The sequence below is a fragment of the Lissotriton helveticus genome, chromosome 5_1 (assembly GCF_964261635.1).
Source record: "Lissotriton helveticus chromosome 5_1, aLisHel1.1, whole genome shotgun sequence".
Taxonomy (NCBI): Eukaryota; Metazoa; Chordata; class Amphibia; order Caudata; family Salamandridae; genus Lissotriton; species Lissotriton helveticus.
In genome coordinates, this window is record NC_136065.1 from 53,926,316 (window position 1) to 53,950,418 (window position 24,103).

The following is a 24,103-nucleotide window of genomic DNA, read 5'->3' on the forward strand; positions in this document are numbered from 1 at the left end:
AACACCACAAGAGAGAGGATCATACAGGCCAATTTCGCTTATCAACAGCGATGCTAAAATCTTTGCCAAAATTTGCTATGAGGCTTGCGCCAGTCATGTCCCAGCTTGTCTCTTTTCAACAACATGGATTTATTCCAAAACGAGACACTACAGCGCACATTAATACGGCCATCTCTTCTTTCGATGCTGCACGGAATCAACCCGCCCCACTCGGGATGATTTTATTGGATGCAGAAAAAGCATTTGACCGAGTGGGGTGGGATTTTTTGTGGGCGGCTTTACAAGCATTTGGCATTAAAGGTCAATTTTTGAGATGGATTCAATCGCTTTATGATTCTCCTATGGGCAAGGTATCTTATATGGGAAAATGCTCTTCTATGTTTCCAATTAAAAGGGGGACAAGACAGGGGTGTCCTTTATCACCCCTGCTTTTTGCTTTAGGTATAGAACCCTTTTTAATCGCACTTCAACGCCAGGCTTGAATTTGCCCTTTTTTCAACGGCTTAAATAAACTTGATATCACTGTGTATGTGGATGATGTTACAGTGTTTTCTTCGGATGTGCCCCAAGCAATGAAAGGCATCTTAATAGAAGCAGGTAAATATGGCTCAGTTTCTGGTTATAGACTTAACACTACCAAAACTCAAATTGTTATGAATTATCATCCGCCTACCCCCATCCCAGGCATGTGTGGTGCTGCAACTTATCTGGGCGTCAAAATCTCTTCGAATATTGGTTCTATTGTAGCATTAAATTATGAATCATTATTAAAAGAGACTGCCATGCAATTTAAGAAATGGCATAAATTGCCACTTAGTATTATTGGCCGAATAAACTTAATTAAAATGAAAATTTTGCCTAAATACTTATACTTATTTCGAGCGATTCCCCTACGGGTTAATAACTCTTATTTTCTTAGATTAGAGGGAAATATTAGTAGTTTTATATGGGGGTATAAAAAAGCCCGGCGCGCTGTTTCTTTACTTAAATTCCCTTTCAATCAAGGTGGATTGGCTCTTCCGGACTTTAAGCTTTATTATTGGTCGGCTTTTTTGATTCGTCTTCGTAGCCTAACAGTCAGTGATAAGTGCTTGTATTTTCATAAGTTTTTACTTGGACAGGATGCTAATATGTTTCTTTACAGGCTAAACGACCCTAACTACTTTAAAAGGGTAAAATTCAAGACGGTACTAGATACCGTCAATATCTGGCGATCTATTTTGGCTAAGTGTAATGTTTCTCAGCTACACTGTAAAACACCTTTGTGGGGCAATCCGGGCTTTCCTTTAATTTTTCATGATACATCTTGCCTAATATTCTCAGATTCTGGCATTAGATTCTTAGGAGATGTATATGATCATCAGGGATTTATGGCATTTGAAAAAATGAAGCAATGTTATAATTTACCTGAATTGGCTAGGTTTAAATACTATCAGATTAAAGACTATTAAGTGAAGAAATTAGAACTTACTATGGTATTAGATTCTACGGTATGGGACTGTATTTATAGAGAAGTAGACAAATCTATGATTAGCATAGGATATAAGATTCTTTCTGGCTCTAACACTAGCGATATCGTTAAATTAACTGAGAAATGGAATAGAAAATTGGCCTTGACTGTACCATCTGATCTAATTACTTTATCTCTTAAAAGCTTAAATGTGTCAGTTCAATCCTCTAGTCTAAAACTGCAAATGTTTAAAACTGTATGTCAATTATACCATACTCCCGAGAGAATTCTTAAATGGACAATGAATAATAATTTTGGTGATCGTACGAAATGTCCTAAATGTGATCTGAGTGGTGCTGATATTGTCCACATGTTTTTTTCTTGCCCTCATCTTAGTGAATATTGGGATGGAATAATTAAGGTGGTCTCTGATAGACTCGCTCAAACTATCTTATTTTCACCTATTGATGTGTTGGTGGGTATATGTGGGGGTATTAGCGCAGTCGGGGATCTACTGAATATTTTAGTCACCTGTGCAAGACTTACTATTGCTAGAGCTTGGATTAAAAAAAAAAAAAACACCAATGGTTATGGAATGGTGGAGCTTAGTTAAGGAAACATATAATATGGAGACTGCACTTGCTGCTTCAAGGGGTCTACAGGATAAACAAAAAGTCGACAGAATTTGGGGTTTATTTATGTCTCAATAACAGTATCTTTCATCTTCTGAAATGTTTTTTTTGTTTTTGATTCTTTTTTTCTGTATGACCTCTCTACTGCTTATGACTTATGGAATATTTAATGGAATATTTAATGTTTACTCATTTCTGTTACAGATATAGATTGATTTTGTAAATGATGGCTTTTTTCTTTTCATGTGTCCATTTGATGCAAATAAAGATATTTAAAATTAGAGTAGATTGCGCCGCAGCATAGGGTAGTGTTTTGCAGAGTAGATTGCGCAGCAGCATAGGGTAGTGTTTTGCAGAGTAGATTGCGCCGCAGCCTAAGGTAGAGTTTTGCAGAGTAGATTGCGCAGCAGCATAGTCTAGTTTTGCAGAGTAGATTGCGCAGCAGCATAGTCTAGTTTTGCAGAGTAGATTGCGCAGCAGCATAGTCTAGTTTTGCAGAGTAGATTGCGCAGCAGAATAGGGTGGAGTTTTGCAGAGTCGATTGTGCAGCAGCATAGTCTGGTGGTGCAGAGTGGAGTAATAGTGGTGTGTTAGCACACTGGCAAAATAGACAACACATTTTCAATTGAAATGACTTGCAGATTAACATAGCGGTACAAAAGGGGGTGATGATGGACGGAGCATCTGAACCAATCAAACAGTCTGTAACCTTTGGGTACAAGGAGGGACAGAGCCAAGTCTACGGTTAGTCAACGTTGTTTATTCACAACAGAACAAGTAGTCCAATACACAAAAGAAACACGTTGGATGTCCTGGGGGGGGGGGGGCTTCGGTCTTCACAGTGCACTCTTCACAGTGCACCTCCTCCTCGACCTCCTGGCTTACTCCTTCCAGCTCACCCACCGTAAAGCAAAAGAAACAAAACGCGGCTGTTAGTACACAGCACTGAGAGGCAATTGCTATGGGAAGGGGTGGTGAGGGAGTACGTTTGTGGGTTGCACAGCTACCACCACCAATGCGACGTTCAGCCCGAAAGTGCAGTGCTAAAAGGCTACAACCTTGCCCTTGCCTTGCCTCCCTCCTACCCGGTCCCTCCCCGCTTGAACCAGAGCAAGGCACGCAAACGTTCACGCACCTGGCTTAGCCACGCGTCCTCCTGCGCGTGGCTGGGCGATGAGCGATACCGGTGGCCTCCTGGCTTTTCCTGGTCATCCTCTCGCTCCGGCTCTCCTCGCTCTGGGATGGCTTCCGGCTTCTCCGTGTCGTCGTGGCTCCTCCTGACCTCCGGACCTTCTCTCGGCGGGACCGCTTCAGCTCCTGGGTACTTGCTGTAGATACCGCTTACTGGTGTTTCGTCCTCTGGGTCCTTTTCCGCCGCACTCCTTCCTTCATCCGTCGCCGTGCTGTCCCTGGACGCGAGCACCCTGGCGTCTTCCGTGTCCGCCTTTCTTCCCGACGAAGCCGGTCCCGATAGGTGCACGTGACGCTGTGTCACAGGGGCGGAGCTGTCCTCGTCGTAGGTAAAGCAATTGTTAAAGGGGCCAGCCCAGTCCTGTTGGGGAGAGGGAGAGTCCGTTACAGGACTACCTACAGGGCAGCTCTCTACCTGCTGACACAGTCACACCCAGTCAAAAGATCTGGGTTTAATCCAACACCGTTCTTTAGCCCACTCTGCCACCCCAGTTCAGTTCCTAGGAAGCTTGTTTCCGGTCCAGGGAAGGCATGGCTTGGCAGTTCGGGCTGGACTGTTCCCATGAGGCACAGGGTCAGACAGATTTGCAAATGGCCATGTCTGAACTGGGGTGGCAGAGTGGGCGAAAGAACGGTGATGGCGCATCCAGCTAGAATGCATATTTTACATCATAGCATGTTACTGTTAAAAATACAGAGCCCCGACCGTCTTTCCCTCATTGCAGCGGAGCAGTTCAGTCAGCACAGATACCACACGGGGAAGAAGGCGTTGTCTTTACATTGTCCCCATTCATTTCTGCCTCACCCGACCCTCTATCACTCTTGCCTTTGCCACTTTATCTCTACCTCACCCCATCGTACCTTTGCCTCATCCCTTCCTACCACTCACCACCGCACCGCCCTTCACATTCACCAAAGTGTATGCTGCTGCCTCGCTTCGCCTTTATGTAGAGTCACTTCCTTCTACCTCAATCACATAAGTGCCTCATACCTCTCTCATTCTCCCTCTGATCTGTGCCTCATTTTTCTTCCTCTCATCTGTCTCAATCTCCCCTGATCTCGCCTCTGCCTCAATCTCTCGCTCACCTCTGGCTTATTCTACCTCACACATCTGCCCCATCACTATTCAGCTGTCCACCTCCCTCAGGAAGGATCACAGCCACGTCATTGCCCCCTCACCTCTGTCTCATAAGCCCACCTGCAACCCTGCCCCGCTTCATGTGTTCCCGACTGCCCCTTCCCTCATCACTTCCCTCCCATTGCAGCCCGCTCTGGCTCATCCCTGCCTTTCTCTCACCTGTAATTGCATTTACCTCCCTTTCCAAAATCGCTCTGCGTCGTTTTCATTGGCCTGACATCCCTTCTTGTTTATGTTTCCATTTCCACATAACTGCGCCTCCCTTATCTCTCCCCTCCATCTCGTGGGTCGATGTATTCCCCCTCTCCACGGCTCTTACCTCTGTGGTCTCCTTCCTTGCTTTTCTCCCTCCTGCTTTCCACACCTCTCCCTCCTTTCAGACCCCTCTGATGCTCCTCACTCACTCAGGCCCTTGTCCCCATCACTTCCTAGAGTGGATGGCAGCTCAAAGAAGATACCCCGTTAAAACCGCACAGCTATTTCATTCCCTAGAACTAGCCCCTCACTTTAAAACAAGCATTTGCAATGCAATTGGTCTCGCATTTACGCGAGTTTTAGCTATTGGAATTGTAAATGACAATGCCTTTTATTTATGTTTTAAAAACAAAAATGGGGAGCTGGTAGCTCTATGAGGGGGCAGGGGGTGGATTGCTACGGGGGGGTGTCATTACATGAACCTATATGTGGAATATCTGTCGTCTGGGAGTCGTGTAATATGACTGGGAAGGAGTGAAGATTTTCTGGGTTTTGTTGACAGAGCCATATATGACATGCCTGGTGCACACAGCACAGTGATGTGTCGCTTATTGCAGCCCCTTCCCCCTTGTTCATTGTATCAACCAAGGTAAGAGTATTTGTTTAAACCTGACCCTTCCTTGCCCTGCACCCCTTCTCACCACTTCTGGCCTAGTACCCTCCCTACCCCTGAGAGTTGTAGCCTCCACACCACCCTATCTCCCCCCACACCCCCAGTACGTAACCTCACCGCTGCCATCCATGGAACGTGTCTTATTCTCCAGCTCCTGCCAGCAGCACTTCTTGTACCCCTAATGCTGCAAGTCTGCTTTTCAGTAACACTGCACTTTAAACAACGCAACCTTCCACGTTGATAGGATAATTGTGTAGACTCTGCGGCTACAAATCAGAAACTTTTCTACATTTACTGTGCAGCTGTCCGATCTTGCTTGACTGCCGTCGAATCTTACTGAAGCCACTCTTTTTAATTCACGGCGTAAGAACATGCAACCAAGCAATGAACTGGATTTTTAGTACAATGGTCCCCCTCGAACTGGCAAGAATAGGTACATTTTTTAAAGCAGCGCAGGACTTCCTAAAAAAAGAGTTATCTTATGCCATAATTGTGTCTTCTCTTAGCTGAAACCTTTTTTATTCATTTTATGGAAGGTTTTTTAACTTACTTTTATTCATTACCTTCATAATAGATATGTGAAAGGGAAGATTGTAGAGTGAAAGCCTGTACACCAAGTGCCTCCTTCCTTTGGGCCCAAAAGCCATTCATATTATACAGTTTTGATATGTAACTAGCATTTTATTTTGCTTCCGTACAATTATGTTTCTTTTTAAAAAATCTTTTCTATTGTCATGGTTTTAAGTAATCTACACAATAAACTTTGTATTGACTGACAAAAAAAAAGATAGGATAGGATACTTCTCATTGTTCCACCACCCCTGCCACCAGGGCACGCGTCCTATTAAAAAGAAGTGGGGGGGGGCTGACAATATGCAAACGACCTCATGACGTCACATGCTGAGCGTGTCCCGGTGTCTGAAAATTACACCGGCCAATTTCAGCATATTTCTGTAGGGCCCAGCTTCTTGGCAGGTGGGACGGCGTCCACCCTGTGAAAAGAGTGGGGGGACGCCATGTACCTGGGTGTACCCCCGACTCGAACCCTGCCTGCCACTTTCCTAAAGCTTGGCTGCACGTCCTGTTCGAGAAGGATTCTACTGTGCAAGGCCACACAAGAAAAACAGTCACCCACGCACTGGTTACAAGCCGCCTGGACTACGGAAACGCCCTTTACGCTGGTTCCACCGCAAAACTACAGAAAAAACTTCAACGCATCCAAAATGCGTCAGCCAGACTCATACTAGACATCCCCCGCACAGACCACATTTCCGCTCACCTGAAAGACCTTCACTGGCTCCCCGTCAACAAGAGAGTAACGTTCCGCCTCCTCACCCACGCACACAAAGCCCTATACGAACTTGGACCGGATTGTCTCAACACGCGCCTTTCCTTTTACACCCCCACCCGCCAGCTGCGTTCGTCCAACCAAGCCCTCGCCGCTGTTCCGCGCATCCACAAAGCCACCATGGGAGGAAGACCCTTCTCCTACTTAGCGGCTAAGACCTGGAATTCCCTTCCCATCCACCTCCGCCTTACTCAAAACCACCTAGCCTTCAGAAAACAACTTAAACATGGATATTCGATAAGTAAACCTCCCCCCCTCCCTCAAGCGCCTTGAGACCCAATGGGTATGTAGTGCGCTATATATATATATATATATATATATATATATACCTACTGGCGGTCGCCAGTAGGTATATATAGTTAGGATTTTTTCTCTATGGGTTTTTTGAAAATTCTATGTCTAATAACTTTGGCGTTTGTGGACGGAATTGGCTGAAATTTTCAGGAAAATGGCACATTTTGTTTCTGAGCAGCCCTTGAAAATTTGGGGGGGGTTCGTCCGGTGGGGGCCGAGAAAAAAGGGGGGTCCCAAAACGTGTTTTTAACATTGAGTTTTCCATAGGGCGGTTGGCCTCACTTTTAGCCCGAACGGCTGAATGGATTTGCACGAAACTTGGGAAAATTGTAGGGACTGGTAGCCCGATGTGCCTTTTGTAGGTCTCAATATATGTGCTCCAGTGGATTTTGAGAAATTAACGTTTAAAAAAAGATATATATCTGTAACAGCGGACCAGTTAGCGCACTGGTTCGCGGACTTTTCGCGCAACGGAGCTTTGTGAAGCGAAGCTGATTGGTTCTCTGGCGTCTGTCAACATTCCAAAAAGTCCGTAGCGGCCGCCATCTTGTCTCTCGGTAGGATCGAGAGACAAGAGGAGGCCAAAGCGAAGGGGCAAATGACCATAAGGGGGAATAGTAGATCCTCGCTGACCCCCTAGGTTTGATGTGGAGGTTTTAAAAGGGCCCCGCGGGGCAAAAAAAAAAAATTATAATAATAATCTTACGGCTGAATGGATTTGCACGAAACTTGGCAAAATTGTAGGGACTGGTAGCCCGATGTGCCTTTGCTAGGTCTCAATATATGTGCTTCAGTGGATTTTGAGAAATTAACGTTCAAAAAAAGATATATATCTGTAACAGCGGACCGCTTCGCGTACTTTTCGCGTTACGGAGCTTTGCGAAGCGAAGCTGATTGGCTCTCCGGTGTCTGTAAACATTCCAAACAGTCCGTAGCGGCCGCCATCTTGTCTCTCGGTAGGATCGAGAGACAAGAGGAGGCCAAAGCGAAGGGGCAAATGACCATAAGGGGGCATAGTAGATCCTCGCTGATCCCCTAGGTTTGATGTGGAGGTTTTAAAAGGGCCCCGCGGGGCAAAAAAAATAAATAATAATAATAATCGAACGGCTGAATGGATTTGCACGAAACTTGGTAAAATATTAGGGACTGGTAGCCCGATGTGCCTTTGCTAGGTCTCAATATATGTGCTTCAGTGCATTTTGAGAAATTAACGTTCAAAAACAAGATATATATCTGTAACAGCGCTCCGCTTCGCGGAGATAAAATTATATCTGTATTACCTAGCTGTTGCTAACACCAGTTAGCGACGGCTAGTAGGAGATAGCGACCATCTTGGGCCCCACTTTGCATGTGAGTGATATTTATCACTAATGACATGCAAAGTGGGCATGCCAAGATGTTAGCGACTGGAAACAGTCGCTAACATCGCTATCTCCTATTATCAACTTTTGGAAATATTCGAGATAAGCGCGAATATCTCCAAAAAGTAACAGCTGCCCTGAGCAGTTCTTAGCCATGTTATCCTATGGGAGGTGGATAACATGGCTAAGAGGATTAGCTCGGTAATGCATGAATATCGCTGAGTTTTCAGCGATATTAATGCATTGCGGTCGGTTTTTATCGTATTTGCGATAAACTTTGATAATAGCAACGTTTATCTGCGATAATTTCTGAAGGTAAAAAAATCTTTGCAATACATCGTTAGGGATAAATATCGCTTAACTTTGGTAATATGCCCCAACGTCTGTTAACGTTCGATTCGAAGGAAATCAGGAAGTGTTGAAAAACATTGTCTGCGCCATCTTGTCTTTTTTCAAATGCCACACTTTTGTCGTGCACGGCAGCCATTTTAGATGCCTTGACCAGACCCACTCTGTGCACGCTGTCGATCCTTAGCATGGCTCCCCACCCTCGGAAGCATCTCCCCCAGGCAGTGGTCACCCCCGCTCTCTGTCTTATGCATGGGTAATAAACCTCCCCCCATCTGCGCTGCTCTTTCCTGAGAATCACACCCTGTGCCCGCCCGACACCTCCCTTTCGCCCTATTCACTACTGCACCCTCTGACACTCCTTTTCCTCTGTGTCCGATTGTCCAGGCTGGTCCTAGGGTATCAGCTAGCCCTGCAGATGTAGTTTATGGCCACAGCTGTAAAGATTCACCCCTCTTCAAAGGAGTTATAGTAGATCAAGGCCCACACTCGATGAGATCCGTCACAGCAGAAGCGTTGCTATTATCTGAAAACCATCCTGTATTGTGATTGGGGAGGGGACCGAGCGTGAAGCGGAAGATTCCAGGGATGACTCTTTGTACATCAAAGTTTTTACAATTATGTGTCACATTAAAAATATATAGCACTCCGACAAAGTAGTAAGATTATAAAACTTTAATAATTTATAAATATATACAAGAAAACAAAAATAGTAATAACATATAAACATTTTTAGGGAAAAACAACGAAGTAGCGGTCGGCTGTGCGAATAGTCCCAACGCAGCACAACGTCCAGATTTCCGGCGTGGGGCGGGTCATCAGTAGCAAACTGTTGTGCGAATAGTTCCAAGGCAGCAGAACGCGCTGAAATCTACATGACACGAAAGTGATGTCTAGTAAGTTGCCACCCAGCAAATAACGGCGTGGGGCGTCGCGGGGGGTGGGTCTTCAGTAGCAAACTGTTGTGCGAATAGTTCCAAGGCAGCAGAACGATGGCACCAAGGTGATGTCCAGTAAGTTGCCGCACTGGTTTTGGTATCCTACAATGCTGCTCCGAATAACGGCGTGGAGCGCCCCGGGGGAGGCGGCGTGAACGGGCCTCTCCAGGTGGAGTGTCATCTGTTGTAGTGGGGCGCCCCTTTACCGTTTCAGTTGCCATTCCGTCCGTTTTTGGTCCACTGTGTCAAAAGCCGCAATTCAGCTGAGTTGCGCCCACTCTTGCGGTGCAGCGATAGTCGGCTGCCACAGGACTCTCAAAATGGCGGCAGGCTCTTTCCTTTTTGGGCCTGGTCCACTGAAATGGCCCTGGGACACCTTGGAAATCGGACGCTTGTCTGCTAGGTCTTGGACCCCATTCTCGAAAGCGTCCCCTCCGCTTTGAGAATTCATCAAAAGTTTTGGGGGCCCCGACTCCTGCAGGCTTCTGGTGGGGAGCGGCTGCCATGATTGCTCGCGGAATGACCACGACGGAGCTACGAGATGGTGGTGCTCTCATGCTGACGCCAGCTTCAGTCTGAAACATCCAGAAACAAGGTGGGGCTTTCATCGTTTGGAAAAAAAAAAAGTTTTCATCCAATGAAAAGTGTTGTTTTTAGGTCATATGATCAAGCCTCCCATCATTAGGAAACCAAAAGTAAAATGAACCAATGAAAAGTTTTATAAACAAGTCACATGACCTGTTATGCGGCATAGGGTATAAAATGCGGAGAAAATACGTTGGCACGTGAGGCGGCGTCAGTAGCGGACCGATGTGCGAATAGGCCGAAGGCAACACAGCGCGCCAAGATCCGGATGGCACCGAGGTGGTGTCCAGCAAGTTGCAGCACTGGTGTGGCCATCCTACAATGTTGAAAGTCGGCGTGGGGCGCCCCGTTGGCCTGTGAGTTTGCGTCAGTAGCGGACCGATGTGCGAATAGGCCGAAGGCAGCACAACGCGCCAAGATCCGGATGGCACCGAGGTGGTGTCTAGTAAGTTGCCGCACTGGTGTGGCCATCCTACAATGCTGAAAGTCGGCGTGGGGCGCCCTGTTGGCCTGTGAGATGGTGTCAGTAGCGGACTGATGTGCGAATGGGGCCAAAGGCAGCGCAACAATATTTTCTGACGAGAAGACACCACAAGGCGCTGAGATGCCAAGATCCGGATGGCACCGAGGTGATGTCTAAGTTGCGGACTGATGTGCGAATGGGGCCAAAGGTAGCGTAACAATATTTTCTGTATGGAAGATACCACTAGGCGTTGAGATGCCAAGATTCGGATGGCACCGAGGTGATGTCTAGCAAGTTGCTGCACTGGTGTGGTCATCCTACAATGCTGAAACTCGGCGTGGGTCGCCCCATTAGCCTGTGAGATGGCGTCAGTAGCGGACCGATGTGCGAATAGGCCGAAGGCAGCACAACGCGCCAAGATCCGGATGTCACAGTGGTGGTTTCATAGTTGAGAGGCACTTCATCTGCAGTGGGGCGCCGAGATCCGGATGGCACCGAGGTGATGTCTAGCAAGTTGCTGTACTGGTGTGGTCATCCTACAATGCTGAAAGTCGGCGTGGGGCGCCCCATTAGTCTGTGAGATGGCGTCAGTAGCGGACTGATGTGCGAATGGGGCCAAAGGCAGCACAACGCGCCAAGATCCGGATGGCACCGAGGTGGTGTCCAGCAACTTGCCGCACTGGTGTGGCCATCCTACAATGCTGCGCCGAAAGTCGGCGTGGGGCGCCCCGTTGGCCTGTGAGTTCGCGTCAGTCAGTGGGGGCTGTTTGAGGATCTGACTGCATTGGAAAGCAATGTGATGCTGTGCGTCGCCCCCAAGATGGAGGTTCCTCGGCTGCAGTGGGGCGCCCCTTGGTGTTTCACTCGCTATGCAGCTGAGTTGCGTGCGCACTTGTGGCGAATAGGCCGAAGGCAGCACAACGTGCCGAGATCTGGATGGCACCGAGGTGGTGTCCAGCAATTTGCCGCACTGGTGTGGCCATCCTACAATGCTGCGCCGAAAGTCGGCGTGGGGTGCCCCGTTGGCCTGTGAGGTGGCGTCAGTAGCGGACCGATGTGTGAATAGGCCGGAACCAGCACAAGGCGCCAAGATCCGGATGGCACCGAGGTGGTGTCATAGTTGAGAGTTCTGAGCAGCGCTTGTAACACTGTCTGAAGCTTATTTGCACCTGCTGCAGCTTCACTATTGCCCTGGTGTGGCCTAAGATCGCCCATGACATAGGCGGCCACCTCCCGGGGTCCGGCGGAACTTTTTTCCTTTTCCTTTCTGCATCTTGTCCCAAATTCGTTTGACCTGAAGACACGACCAGGTCCCTGAATGTGTGCAGGGGGACGCTATTGATTGAATCAAAATGGCGGCTTCACACAAAGCTGACTCAAGCGTTTTCTGGTGGTTTCATAGTTGAGAGGCACTTCATCTGCAGTGGGGCGCCGAGATCCGGATGGCACCGAGGTGATGTCTAGCAAGTTGCTGTACTTGTGTGGTCATCCTACAATGCTGAAACTCGGCGTGGGTCGCCCCATTAGCCTGTGAGATAGCTGTTCTTTGGATTTGGGCCTGGTCCACTAAAATGGCCCTGGGACACCTAAGAACTCGAACGCTCGATTTTTTTTCCCTTTCCTGTACATGCAAAAAAAGGTAAATGCCCGGTATGTTACACGCTTCATCTGCCACGATGAACTCTCCAGAGGAACCGAAAAAATATATAGTTGTGGTAACTATACCATGCATCGTCATATGGAGAGGTGGTACCAATTAATTATAGTGCTGCATAAAAGAGAGATTTGGAGGAGAACCCCTGACCTGCTAGTACATTCATCAAAGAAGTGGCACTGAGAGCTTCAGAGGCAAGGGAAACGGTCCCAAATATTTAGAAGAACTTTGGAAAGATTAAAATGACATGTTTAGATTGTGGTAAATTAATTTCATGTGGGCAGATGAGTGTTACTCTAATAAATACAGCATATGAACATCATCATAGTCGATGGTTGGTAGAGACATTTTGACTATATCCTGGACCTGCCCGTCCTCGCCCAAAATGGCGCCGGAATAAATGGGACTCGTAACTCCTTGTTGTGTACTGGTTGCAGAACCTTGAAATCACGAGATACGTATGCAGTTTTGAAGCACATGGCGGGCGGGGACGAGAATTGATTGAATATTTCGACATCCCTATTGATATTAAGTTCTGATGTGTTATTGATTACTGTACTGTTGAAAGTTCGAATTAACGTCACCCATGGTACTTGCCCGCAAATGTATATCTAGATAATTTTATTGTAACTGGCCCTGTCGTATTTTAATTATAAAATGTACGTCCACCGATTCCGTAACTGTTAGACACCTTAGTTCTTGCAACCTAATGGCCCGCCCGTTACGTTCCTCTACAGTGTAAATGTCTACTCATCACATACGATTACAGTTTGCTCCGTGGCCGGCCCACGTGGTTATAGGCTCGTATTTGTATAATGAAATTTTCACAATAAAGGTTTTTAAAAGAAAACATGGTAGTAGTATATACATTGGTAAAGTTTGTAATAATAGTCACTGTTTTAGAATCATTAAAAGGCAAGTGAAATAAAGCAGACCAATTACATGAAGGGTAAAAGGTATAATACGAAGGAACGCAGTAAAGATAAATGGTCAAGGGCTGTTGTGTTTTCTATTCCTGCAACATAAAGTGATCGATAAGAATCTCATATTCAGGCGTATCGGCGACTAAGACAGCAGGTCGACCCTCTTTTGCTCAACGGCTCCATCATGGGACGAAGAAACGCTCTTTTTCTCGAAAAAAGAATATATTTTACTTGCAGGACAGTTGTAAAATTTCCGGGAAAGTACATTAGCCTGGAACATTATAACATATATTTAAGAAAAAATAATGTTCGGAAGTAATGAAAAGCGTAATTTTTAGGTCATATGAGCAAGCCTTTCATCATTACAATAAGAAAAGTAAAATGAACCAATGAAAAGTTTTATAAACAAGTCACATGACCTGTTATGCGGCATAGGGTATAAAATGCGGAGAAAATACGTTGGCACGTGAGGCGGCGTCAGTAGCGGACCGATGTGCGAATAGGCCGAAGGCAATACAACGCGCCAAGATCCGGATGGCACCGAGGTGGTGTCCAGCAAGTTACAGCACTGGTGTGGCCATCCTACAATGCTGAAAGTCGGCGTGGGGTGCCCCGTTGGCCTGTGAGTTTGCGTCAGTAGCGGACCGATGTGCGAATAGGCCGAAGGCAGCACAACGCGCCAAGATCCGGATGGCACCGAGGTGGTGTCTAGTAAGTTGTCACACTTCTGTGGCCATCCTACAATGTTGAAAGTCGGCGTGGGGCGCCCCGTTGGCCTGTGAGATGGCGTCAGTAGCGGACCGATGTGCGAATGGGGCCAAAGGCAGCGCAACAATATTTTCTGACTGACACCACAAGGCGCTGAGATGCCAAGATCCGGATGGCACCGAGGTGATGTCTAAGTTGCGGACTGATGTGCGAATGGGGCCAAAGGCAGCGTAACAATATTTTTTGTATGGAAGATACCACTAGGCGTTGAGATGCCAAGATTCGGATGGCACTGAGGTGATGTCTAGCAAGTTGGTGTGGTCATCCTACAATGCTGAAACTCGGCGTGGGTCGCCCCATTAGCCTGTGAGATGGCGTCAGTAGCGGACCGATGTGCGAATAGGCCGAAGGCAGCACAACGCGCCAAGATCCGGATGTCACCGTGGTGGTTTCATAGTTGAGAGGCACTTCATCTGCAGTGGGGCGCCGAGATCCGGATGGCACCGAGGTAATGTCTAGCAAGTTGCTGTACTGGTGTGGTCATCCTACAATGCTGAAACTCGGCGTGGGTCGCCCCATTAGCCTGTGAGATGGCGTCAGTAGCGGACCGATGTGCGAATAGGCCGAAGGCAGCACAACGCGCCAAGATCCGGATGTCACCGTGGTGGTTTCATAGTTGAGAGGCACTTCATCTGCAGTGGGGCGCCGAGATCCGGATGGCACCGAGGTGATGTCTAGCAAGTTGCTGTACTTGTGTGGTCATCCTACAATGCTGAAACTCGGTGTGGGTCGCCCCATTAGCCTGTGAGATGGCTTTTCTTTGGATTTGGGCCTGGTCCACCAAAATGGCCCTGGGACACCTTAGAACTCGGACGCTCGATTTTTTTTTCCTTTCCTGTACATGCAAAAAAAGGTAAATGCCCGGTACGTTACACGCTTCATCTGCCACGATGAACTCTCCAGAGGAACCGAAAAAAAATATAGTTGTGGTAACTATACCATGCATCGTCATATGGAGAGGTGGCACCAATTAATTATAGTGCTGCATAAAAGAGAGATTTGGAGGAGAACCCCTGACCTGCTAGTACATTCATCAAAGAAGTGGCACTGAGAGCTTCAGAGGCAAGGGAAACGGTCCCAAATATTTAGAAGAACTTTGGAAAGATTAAAATGACATGTTTAGATTGTGGCAAATTAATTTCATGTGGACAGATGAGTGTTACTCTAATAAATACAGCATATGAACATCATCATAGTCGATGGTTGGTAGAGACATTTTGACTATATCCTGGACCTGCCCGTCCTCGCCCAAAATGGCGCCGGAATAAATGGGACTCGTAACTCCTTGTTGTGTACTGGTTGCAGAACCTTGAAATCACGAGATACGTATGCAGTTTTGAAGCACATGGCGGGCGGGGACGAGAATTGATTGAATATTTCGACATCCCTATTGATATTAAGTTCTGATGTGTTATTGATTACTGTACTGTTGAAAGTTCGAATTAACGTCACCCATGGTACTTGCCCGCAAATGTATATCTAGATAATTTTATTGTAACTGGCCCTGTCGTATTTTAATTATAAAATGTACGTCCACCGATTCCGTAACTGTTAGACACCTTAGTTCTTGCAACCTAATGGCCCGCCCGTTACGTTCCTCTACAGTGTAAATGTCTACTCATCACATACGATTACAGTTTGCTCCGTGGCCGGCCCACGTGGTTATAGGCTCGTATTTGTATAATGAAATTTTCACAATAAAGGTTTTTAAAAGAAAACATGGTAGTAGTATATACATTGGTAAAGTTTGTAATAATAGTCACTGTTTTAGAATCATTAAAAGGCAAGTGAAATAAAGCAGACCAATTACATGAAGGGTAAAAGGTATAATACGAAGGAACGCAGTAAAGATAAATGGTCAAGGGCTGTTGTGTTTTCTATTCCTGCAACATAAAGTGATCGATAAGAATCTCATATTCAGGCGTATCGGCGACTAAGACAGCAGGTCGACCCTCTTTTGCTCAACGGCTCCATCATGGGACGAAGAAACGCTCTTTTTCTCGAAAAAAGAATATATTTTACTTGCAGGACAGTTGTAAAATTTCCGGGAAAGTACATTAGCCTGGAACATTATAACATATATTTAAGAAAAAATAATGTTCGGAAGTAATGAAAAGCGTAATTTTTAGGTCATATGAGCAAGCCTTTCATCATTACAATAAGAAAAGTAAAATGAACCAATGAAAAGTTTTATTAACAAGTCACATGACTTGTTATGCTTACGTTACGCGCTGCGCGCCCCGGATGCGCTAACGCGGCGCGTCATATGACGCATTACGCGACAACGCAGGTCCAGAATATAGTCAAAATGTCTCCACCAACCAGCGGTCGGAACACAACCCCTTTCAGCAGGCTAAATAGTTCTGTTAAATGAGAACAGAAGGGACAGGCAACAAGAACCATCAGTGAAAGAGGGGAGGGCTAGTTCTTCTCTACCGGGTTACATTGGGGCGCTACCGGAACTGATCGAATTGGTAGTCTACAGTGTTTCTGGATGTTTCAGACTGAAGCTGGGGTTAGCATGAGAGCAGCATCATTTCGTAGCTCCGTCGTGGCCATTCCGCAACCAATCATGGCAGCCGCTCTTTATCGTTATTTTGGGCGGGGTGGGTGGCGGAGCCGAGCTGTTTTGCAGCCATCATTGTGTGGAGTTCAGTTCATCTCACTAGTTTTGTATTTGTCATGAGGGGTTGTTCCTAATGTTTCTATTTTAGCGAGGTCAAAAAGAGATCCCATTAGTGGCCTACTGATTTTGCTCGATTCCTTTTCTTTTTTTTTACACGATTTTTCGTTATCTGCAAAGACTAAACAGAGTATTGCGACTCTGTGTTTGTTTGTAAATAGAGAATGAACCAAAGAGAACTAATTCTAAAACAGTAAATACTTGGATAACAATCAATCAAATGGAGAGAGAAGCAGGCACGACGGATTACAACGGGGGCAAAGGCCTGCGTTAACTACCTTTCACTATCTGCAAAGAGAGAGTACTCCTAATAGAAATGAGGGGGGGGGGCACCATTCAAAGCAGATCAGTGTGCATAAACACGAAAATGTTTTCACTTACCACGTACTTGACATTCGACAGCTTATGATATTTGCTATTAAAAAACCATTGAAATTCACTGAAAAAACCATAGGTTATAGACCATATATAGTTAGGAATTAGCATTTACAAAACCTTGAAAATTCACTGAAAAAAACATAGGTTATAGACCATATATAGTTAGGAATTAGCATTTAAAAAACCTTATTTTACTCACACAAAACCATTGAAATTCCATATATAGTTAGTTGCACTAACTATATATCGCGCACCTGCAATCCACTGCTGATCATGTCACATATTACATCATTCATGACATGGTCAGTGACATCACTGATGACATCACTGATGACATCTCAAATGACATCACTGATGACATCACTGATGACAACATCCAGTGACTGTATGTTTCTGTAAAGTTAAAATATATCTTACATATTGAAGAATGAGTGGATGTATAAGTGTCTGGATGAAGGATTTAGTAGGTGCGTGACTGACTGTATGAGTGAGTGATTAAATGTGTCTCACTGAATGCATGGGTTAGTGACTAAACTGTCTTAATTTGTGCATCATTATGTCTGTTGTTCTGTAAACTGCTGCATGTGTTGATCATTAGCTATACGAGAGGCTATATGTGTTATTAATTGCTTGCCCAAGTATTTCTATGGGAGATTGAGTTTGTGTGGGGGTGGCTGGAAGGTGTGTGACTCTATGCATAGATGTGTGAACAGTTTATTCACTAGGTGTATGAGTTCAAGAGTGCATGTGGAAACAGCTACATGGGCAGTTGACTGTGTGCATGAGTGTATTGATGAGTGAATGGATATCTCAATGCTACATGTCATAGTAAGTACATATGTAAAACACAGTACATGTGAGAGTTGGCATATATAAATAACTGTGCATGAGAGCCACCGAATGAGTGAGTGGTTGTATCGATCATTGTGAACTTGTATCAGGGATTGTATAAGAGAGTAAATATGTGTTAGTATATGTTTCAATAAGTAAGGTGTGTTTAACTGTATAGTTGAAGAAATGGAGATGAGATTGTTTCTTTGCATGACTGACTGGGTGTGTGAGTAACTCCATGGATGAGTGGAAGTGTGTGTGTCTGTATACACTGAGTGTATCTAAGGTTATATTAGAGTCTGAAGAGGTTTATCGTATTAGCACAAGAATGATGTCAAATGAGATGTCATCAGTGATGTCATCAGTGATGTCATTTGAGATGTCATCAGTGATGTCATCAGTGATGTCACTGACCATGTCATGAATGATGTAATATGTGACATGATCAGCAGTGGATTGCAGGTGCGCGATATATAGTTAGTGCAACTAACTATATATGGAATTTCAATGGTTTTGTGTGAGTAAAATAAGGTTTTTTAAATGCTAATTCCTAACTATATATGGTCTATAACCTATGGTTTTTTCAGTGAATATATATATATATATACATATATATAAATTTTTGACTTGACAAGGGAAATAGTATAGACCAAAACTCTGGGCCAGGTGTATTGGAGTGGGTGGTCTAAGGTCAGGGGCGCAGAAGTAGGGGTACGAGAGGTAGTGCAGTGCTTACGAGCTATGGAAGAAGCAGCGCAGTGTCAAGTGTTATGTAATAATTGACAAACTAAGAATGCCTGCAAAATACATTTTTGAAATATTTCAAAATATTTCAGCAGTAAAGTTCAAATGAAGCTTGTAGTTTTTTTGTGACTCTGAAGTGTGATTGTTGCAAAGATTTTAATCGGATCAAAACAAAAAGACACTTTACATGTGTGATGCACACATACGAGATATGCACAAAAAGTCGATTTCCACATCTTATCATTTATGCATCACGCATGGTTAGCAGTAAAGCTGCATAATTGATACAAATTTAGTTCCCAATTGTGCTCTCTGTAAAAGGCAGTGCCCTCGCACACCATGCTTCAGCCATACACTTTGGACAATGGCCTCCCCACTCGTCCACCATTCTCCTGTCCAATCCTCTCTTCTCTCTTCTCTTCTCTCCCTCTCTCCCTCTCTCCCTCTCTCCCTCTCTCCCTCTCTCCCTCTCTCCCTCTCTCCCTCTCTCCCTCTCTCCCTCTCTCCCTCTCTCCCTCTCCCCCCCTCCCTCTCCCCCCCCTCTCTCTCTCCCCCCCTCTCTCTACTTCCTCTCTCTCTCTTCCCTCTCTCCCTCTCTCCCTCTCTCCCTCTCTCCCTCTCCCCCCCTCCCTCTCCCCCCCCTCTCTCTCTCCCCCCCTCTCTCTACTTCCTCTCTCTCTCTTCCCTCTCTCTCTCTCTTCCCTCTCTCTCTCCCTCTCTCTCTATCTCCCTCTCTCTCTCTCCCCCCCTCTCTCTCTCTCTCTCTTTCTCTCTCTCTTCCCTTCGCCTCTCTCTCTTCCCTCTCGTTGCAGTGATAGAAGTTGAAAAGAAGGGGCTAGAGTTCTTTCAGTCTCATCATTTTAGAACTGATGCATTTTCAATATTATATGTTATGCAACTAACAACCATTGACAAAGCCAATAGTTCTGGCTTGTTATAGGTGTAATGTTTCTTGTGTTTTATTTATATATATATATATATATAGAGAGAGAGAGATATACAATGACATAAGAGGCAAAATACCATCTGGTGGCAATCTATGCTAAGCACAGATTTTTGGGCTGAGGTGTTGTAAGCCACACCCTTAATTACATCGAACACCCCCTTTGGAGAGACCCCTCATCCCACTTAAAGCTCTGGAAACAACACCATGTCACAGTCTCCTCACGTCCAGGCACTGCATCAGGCATGACTCATGCCTCCACTTTTTCAGATTGCTTATATGCAGGGGCATAGCGAACCCTCCCCCGCCCCACCCCTTGCTTTAGGAACTACAGCGAAGGTGGAGTTCTTGATGGGCCTCTTCTGTCTGCAACTCTGCAAAGGCTCAGCTCATAATTAATGTGAAAAGGTCGGCGAGTGAGTGAGTGAGTGAAGGGATGGGCGGATGGCTGAATGGATTATTGAAAGGGTCAATGGATGAATGAGAGGAAGGATGGATGAGAGGATGGGTGGATGGATGACTGAGTTGAAGGATGGATGAGAAAAAAGCTAAATAGATGGATCTATGGGTGGAACAGTAAAAGGGTGGATGGATGAGTGAATGGGTGGATGATGGGTGAGTGAATAGGTGGCTGTATGAGTTAAATGACTGACGAATTGATAGGTGAAAGGGTGAATGGATGGATGAATGAGTGAAAGGGAGAGTAGATCGACAAAAGGATGGATAGATGAGTGAAAGCGTAGATGGATGAAATGATGGGTGAGTGATATGGTCAATGGATGGATTCGTGAGTAGATGGATGGGTGGGTGGATGGGTGGATGGATGGAAGGATTGCTAAGTGAAGGGGTTGATGGAGAGAGAAAGGGAGGATGGGTGGAAGGATGAGTGACTGGGTGGATGGATGAGTCAGTGAAAGGATGGGTAAATAGCTGGATGGATGAGTGGATGAGTGGATGGATGGAAGAGTGGATAATTGATAAGTGAAAGGGTGGATGGAGGGATGGATGAGTGAAATTATGGATGTAAGAATACATGATGGCTAAGTTTACAAATGGTTGAATATATTTGGCTACGGATGGGCTTACTTATATACTATTGCGCGACCTCTGATGTGTCTGTAAAACGTACCTATTGTCCCAAAGTTTTGTCCTGAATTTTGACCTTTTGTCCTGAATTTTTACACTCGCCGTTCTGAATTTGCACCCAGTTGTTCACCGTATTTGTCACACACAATATATGTATTCTTTGTGTTTCAGCTTCAGATGCTCATCGGAGGCGGTGGCCGCTGGTTCTGGCGGTGCTGGGGTCGGTGTCGGTGCTGGCGGCGGCGGCGGCGGCGGCGGTCTGGAAACGGGAACCTTTAAAGCGCCTTTTCACCTCTGGGTCCAGCACCGGAAGTGACATCGAGAGCAGCACGAGCCAGGGGTCACAGGAAGCAGCAAAGAAGATGAATGGAGAGACTCCAGTGTAATGTAGACCTCCGAGTTGCATTGGACTCAAACTCTTAATATCCCCTGGACACTCGAGCGGCCTCCAGACCCGGAGCTTTACTCCCTCTGGGCTGAGGACGGCTCTGCCCGAGCTGTGCATTCAGGTGCCTTTCTGTGGGCAGGTGTGCCCTGGCATGGGCTGTACCCATGAGTGTGGTCTTTTCAAGAGGCCTCTGTGTGAGGGGGTCTCCTAGGATGTGTCTCTAGTGTGGACTTCATCCTTTGGCAGCGAGGCCTCTTCCCGTGCTTAGAACAGATTCAATGGCTGACCCTGACTGTGTCTGAGAGATGCCTCCGAGCCAGAATTGAACCAGCGACGTCAAAGTAATACTGAACCCTCTGACATGTCTAGTCTAGTATTAAACATGCACTGTTTACAGTCCGAGAGGCCGGGGCCGGTCCCGTGTTTCAAGGATGGACGGCTACTGGTGAGTATTTAACCCCCCAAGAACCTGTGGAGCTGGGCTTCCCTTTCTCACCTGGGATTGACCCGGTCTGTGCTTTCATCTTAGCCTGTATGTCCTGTGGATAGTTTGTAGCCGGTTTACATTTCCCTATTACTGACCCCTATTTTATACTGAACCTGGTTTTTATTCTGGTCCGCTGAATTTTAATAGCATTGAGAGGCACACACACTTTAGGCAATTTAGGCAACATGTGTATATATATATATTTGTCTAAATGTTTTAATGTATTTATAAATAAATAAACTGTATCCTTGGGTGAAATGCTAGATTACTTCAATTATAGTATATTTTGAACGATTTTTCAACACTACATTTTTCAGCGCTGTACATGATCCACTACATATACATATTTGTGTGAATATATTTATTTTTGGATCAAATCTGCACTCTACTTAATGTTCCATGCACTTTAAGAGACCGTGAAATAAAGTTTTCTTTCTGTCACTTTGTGTGGTGTCTGGATGCGAGCGCAGCTCTCGGCAGGAGCGGCTGGAATTATTACGGAGTAAAGAGGACCCCTGAACATCCCTTCCTTCTCTGAAATCTGCATTTTAGATTAACCTATGTTTTGATTTGATTTTTACTCAAGTTAAAAAACAAAATGGACCTGTAACGATTCTATACCATCCCGCTGCATCCACAACCCCCCCTCCAGCGTCAGTCCTACCCTCTCCCGCTCTGCCTTCAGATGTAACCTCGACGCATCAAACGAGGGTTTAAGGTTTAAAACTGCCCATGGTTCCTTCCAGTGGTTCCAGTGATGGCGGACACAGCGGGTGAGGGGGGCACCCTGTGGCCCCCTGGGCAGATTGGCGTGTTTGTGGAGTGAGTCCTGTTTACTTGAACCCAGGCTGTCCGGTGCCAGTTACTTACATTACGTGTTTTATGAAATGTGCAAATCCCTGTAGGGTGGAGGGTCACTGAGGAGAAAGGCTGGCATTGCACCGGTCTGCTCCCGCGCTTTGCCCTTCGTACACCCTCTACAGACCTAATGTACATATGGGGGCTTCAGAGGTGTCCTTCTCACCACACCAGGCTTAGGGCGCTTTGTTCATATCCCCTCCAACGATGCGTTTCTCATTGCAATGCGCGAGTTGCCGCGTTTTCCGTAGACACCCTCTCCCCACACTAAGAGCAGTGCAGTGTGCATGTTGATGTAGTACTTGGATATATGTGAAGATACAGTACACCAGGTGAGCTGCAGCGTTTTCGTTGTGTGCTGACACTACATCAGTTCATATGGAACAGTCTATGGTGCGAAGGAAGCAGATGGATTTGATAAATGTGCACAAGATGCTGAGTTTAGCACTCGTCGTCATTTTTGTAGGACTCAGAATTCCAGGCTACACTTGTGATTCTGAGGCATTTTGAAAATGTTTTCTCCCTCTCACTGGCTTACATTTGGGAGCCACAAATGTAGAGAATTCCTATTAATGACAAAAGTTCTTGTGGTGATTAATGTTAATCCAGCCAAAGGTGACATCCTAAAATCAATTCATTGATGCAAAGGGCCAATGTAACTGACATGAGATTCAACGCATCACATTGTAATCAGCAATGTCAGTCCATTAATGAACACTTGATGGAACAATAGAAGGCTACGACCTCTGCAAGAGCGGTGCCACCGTTCTATTATTCTTTATGCCAAAGTGTTTCCTCTATTAAACCAGCATTTGCAATGCTCTAGGTCTCGCAATTGCGAGATATTGAGCTATTGGCATTGTGAATGGCAATGACTTTTATAAAATAAAGAGATTGTCATTTACAATACCAATAGTTCAAACTTTGGCAAAAGTGATAAATATTGTATTGCAGAGCGCGGTGTCCGTGAAGCGGGCAGAGCACTCATAATTAAAGTACAAAAAAAACAACCATAGCTTGGTGTCCCTGAAGCGGGCACAGCGCCCAACATGAAAGTTTTCCTAAAAAAATTGAAACTCAGCGTGGTGTCCCTAAAGCGGGCGCTGCACTCTGCATTCAAGTTAGAGCTGCATAGCGCTCCATAGAAAAGCAGCCGCCATTCTCCTGTCTGGGTGCGCTGCAAATACAAAAAGTAGCCGTCATTGTCCCCATCAGTGTCAATAAACAAAAGGCAAGGTTAGTCTCCCTCTCTGATCCTCTCCCCCCCTCCGACTCACCCTCCGCACCCTGGAGAGGACGCTGTATGCCATAGAAGTGGTAATGCCTCCGGATCAGAGGGCGAGGCTGCGCTGTGCCCACTCCTCTGATGCGGAAAAGCACCTCTGATAGGTGATCGATGCCATCAATTGGCCAAGAACCTACATGTCAGAGAAGGCGCACTGGGATTCTGCTCCATATTCAGTGTCCAAGGGCCGAGGCTAGCCCTGCGGGGCTGACCATGAGAGCCACTTTCTTATGGCTCAAGAAGTACTGTCCTTGAATGTAATAGTTGGCAGTCTAGTGGCCGACACCCACCCACCACATCCACAGGCCAGGCGTGGCCTGCGGGGTTAAAATAAAAAGAGGGCGGCAGCTCGTGGTCGTCACTTTCGACTTGGTGAGTGGTGTAGCCTGAGTCATTGCCGCACAGCGTTCCTGCCCCCGCGCAAGGTTAATGCCTGGTTAGGGCCTGTTGCATGCCCAA

The 24,103-nt window shown here is 46.0% G+C and overlaps 1 protein-coding gene across 1 annotated transcript in view; it reads left to right on the forward strand.

Annotated features, from left to right (window-relative positions):
- The window catches only part of LOC144752942 (uncharacterized), a 66,672-nt gene extending 44,730 nt beyond the window's left edge, over nt 1–21,942 (forward strand). The window contains exon 4 of the mRNA XM_078640755.1: nt 20,798–21,942. Coding sequence (XP_078496881.1) covers nt 20,798–21,012 — 215 coding nt within the window. The 3' untranslated portion in view covers nt 21,013–21,942. The remainder of the gene's footprint in view (nt 1–20,797) is intronic.
- Nucleotides 21,943–24,103: the final 2,161 nt, after the last annotated feature.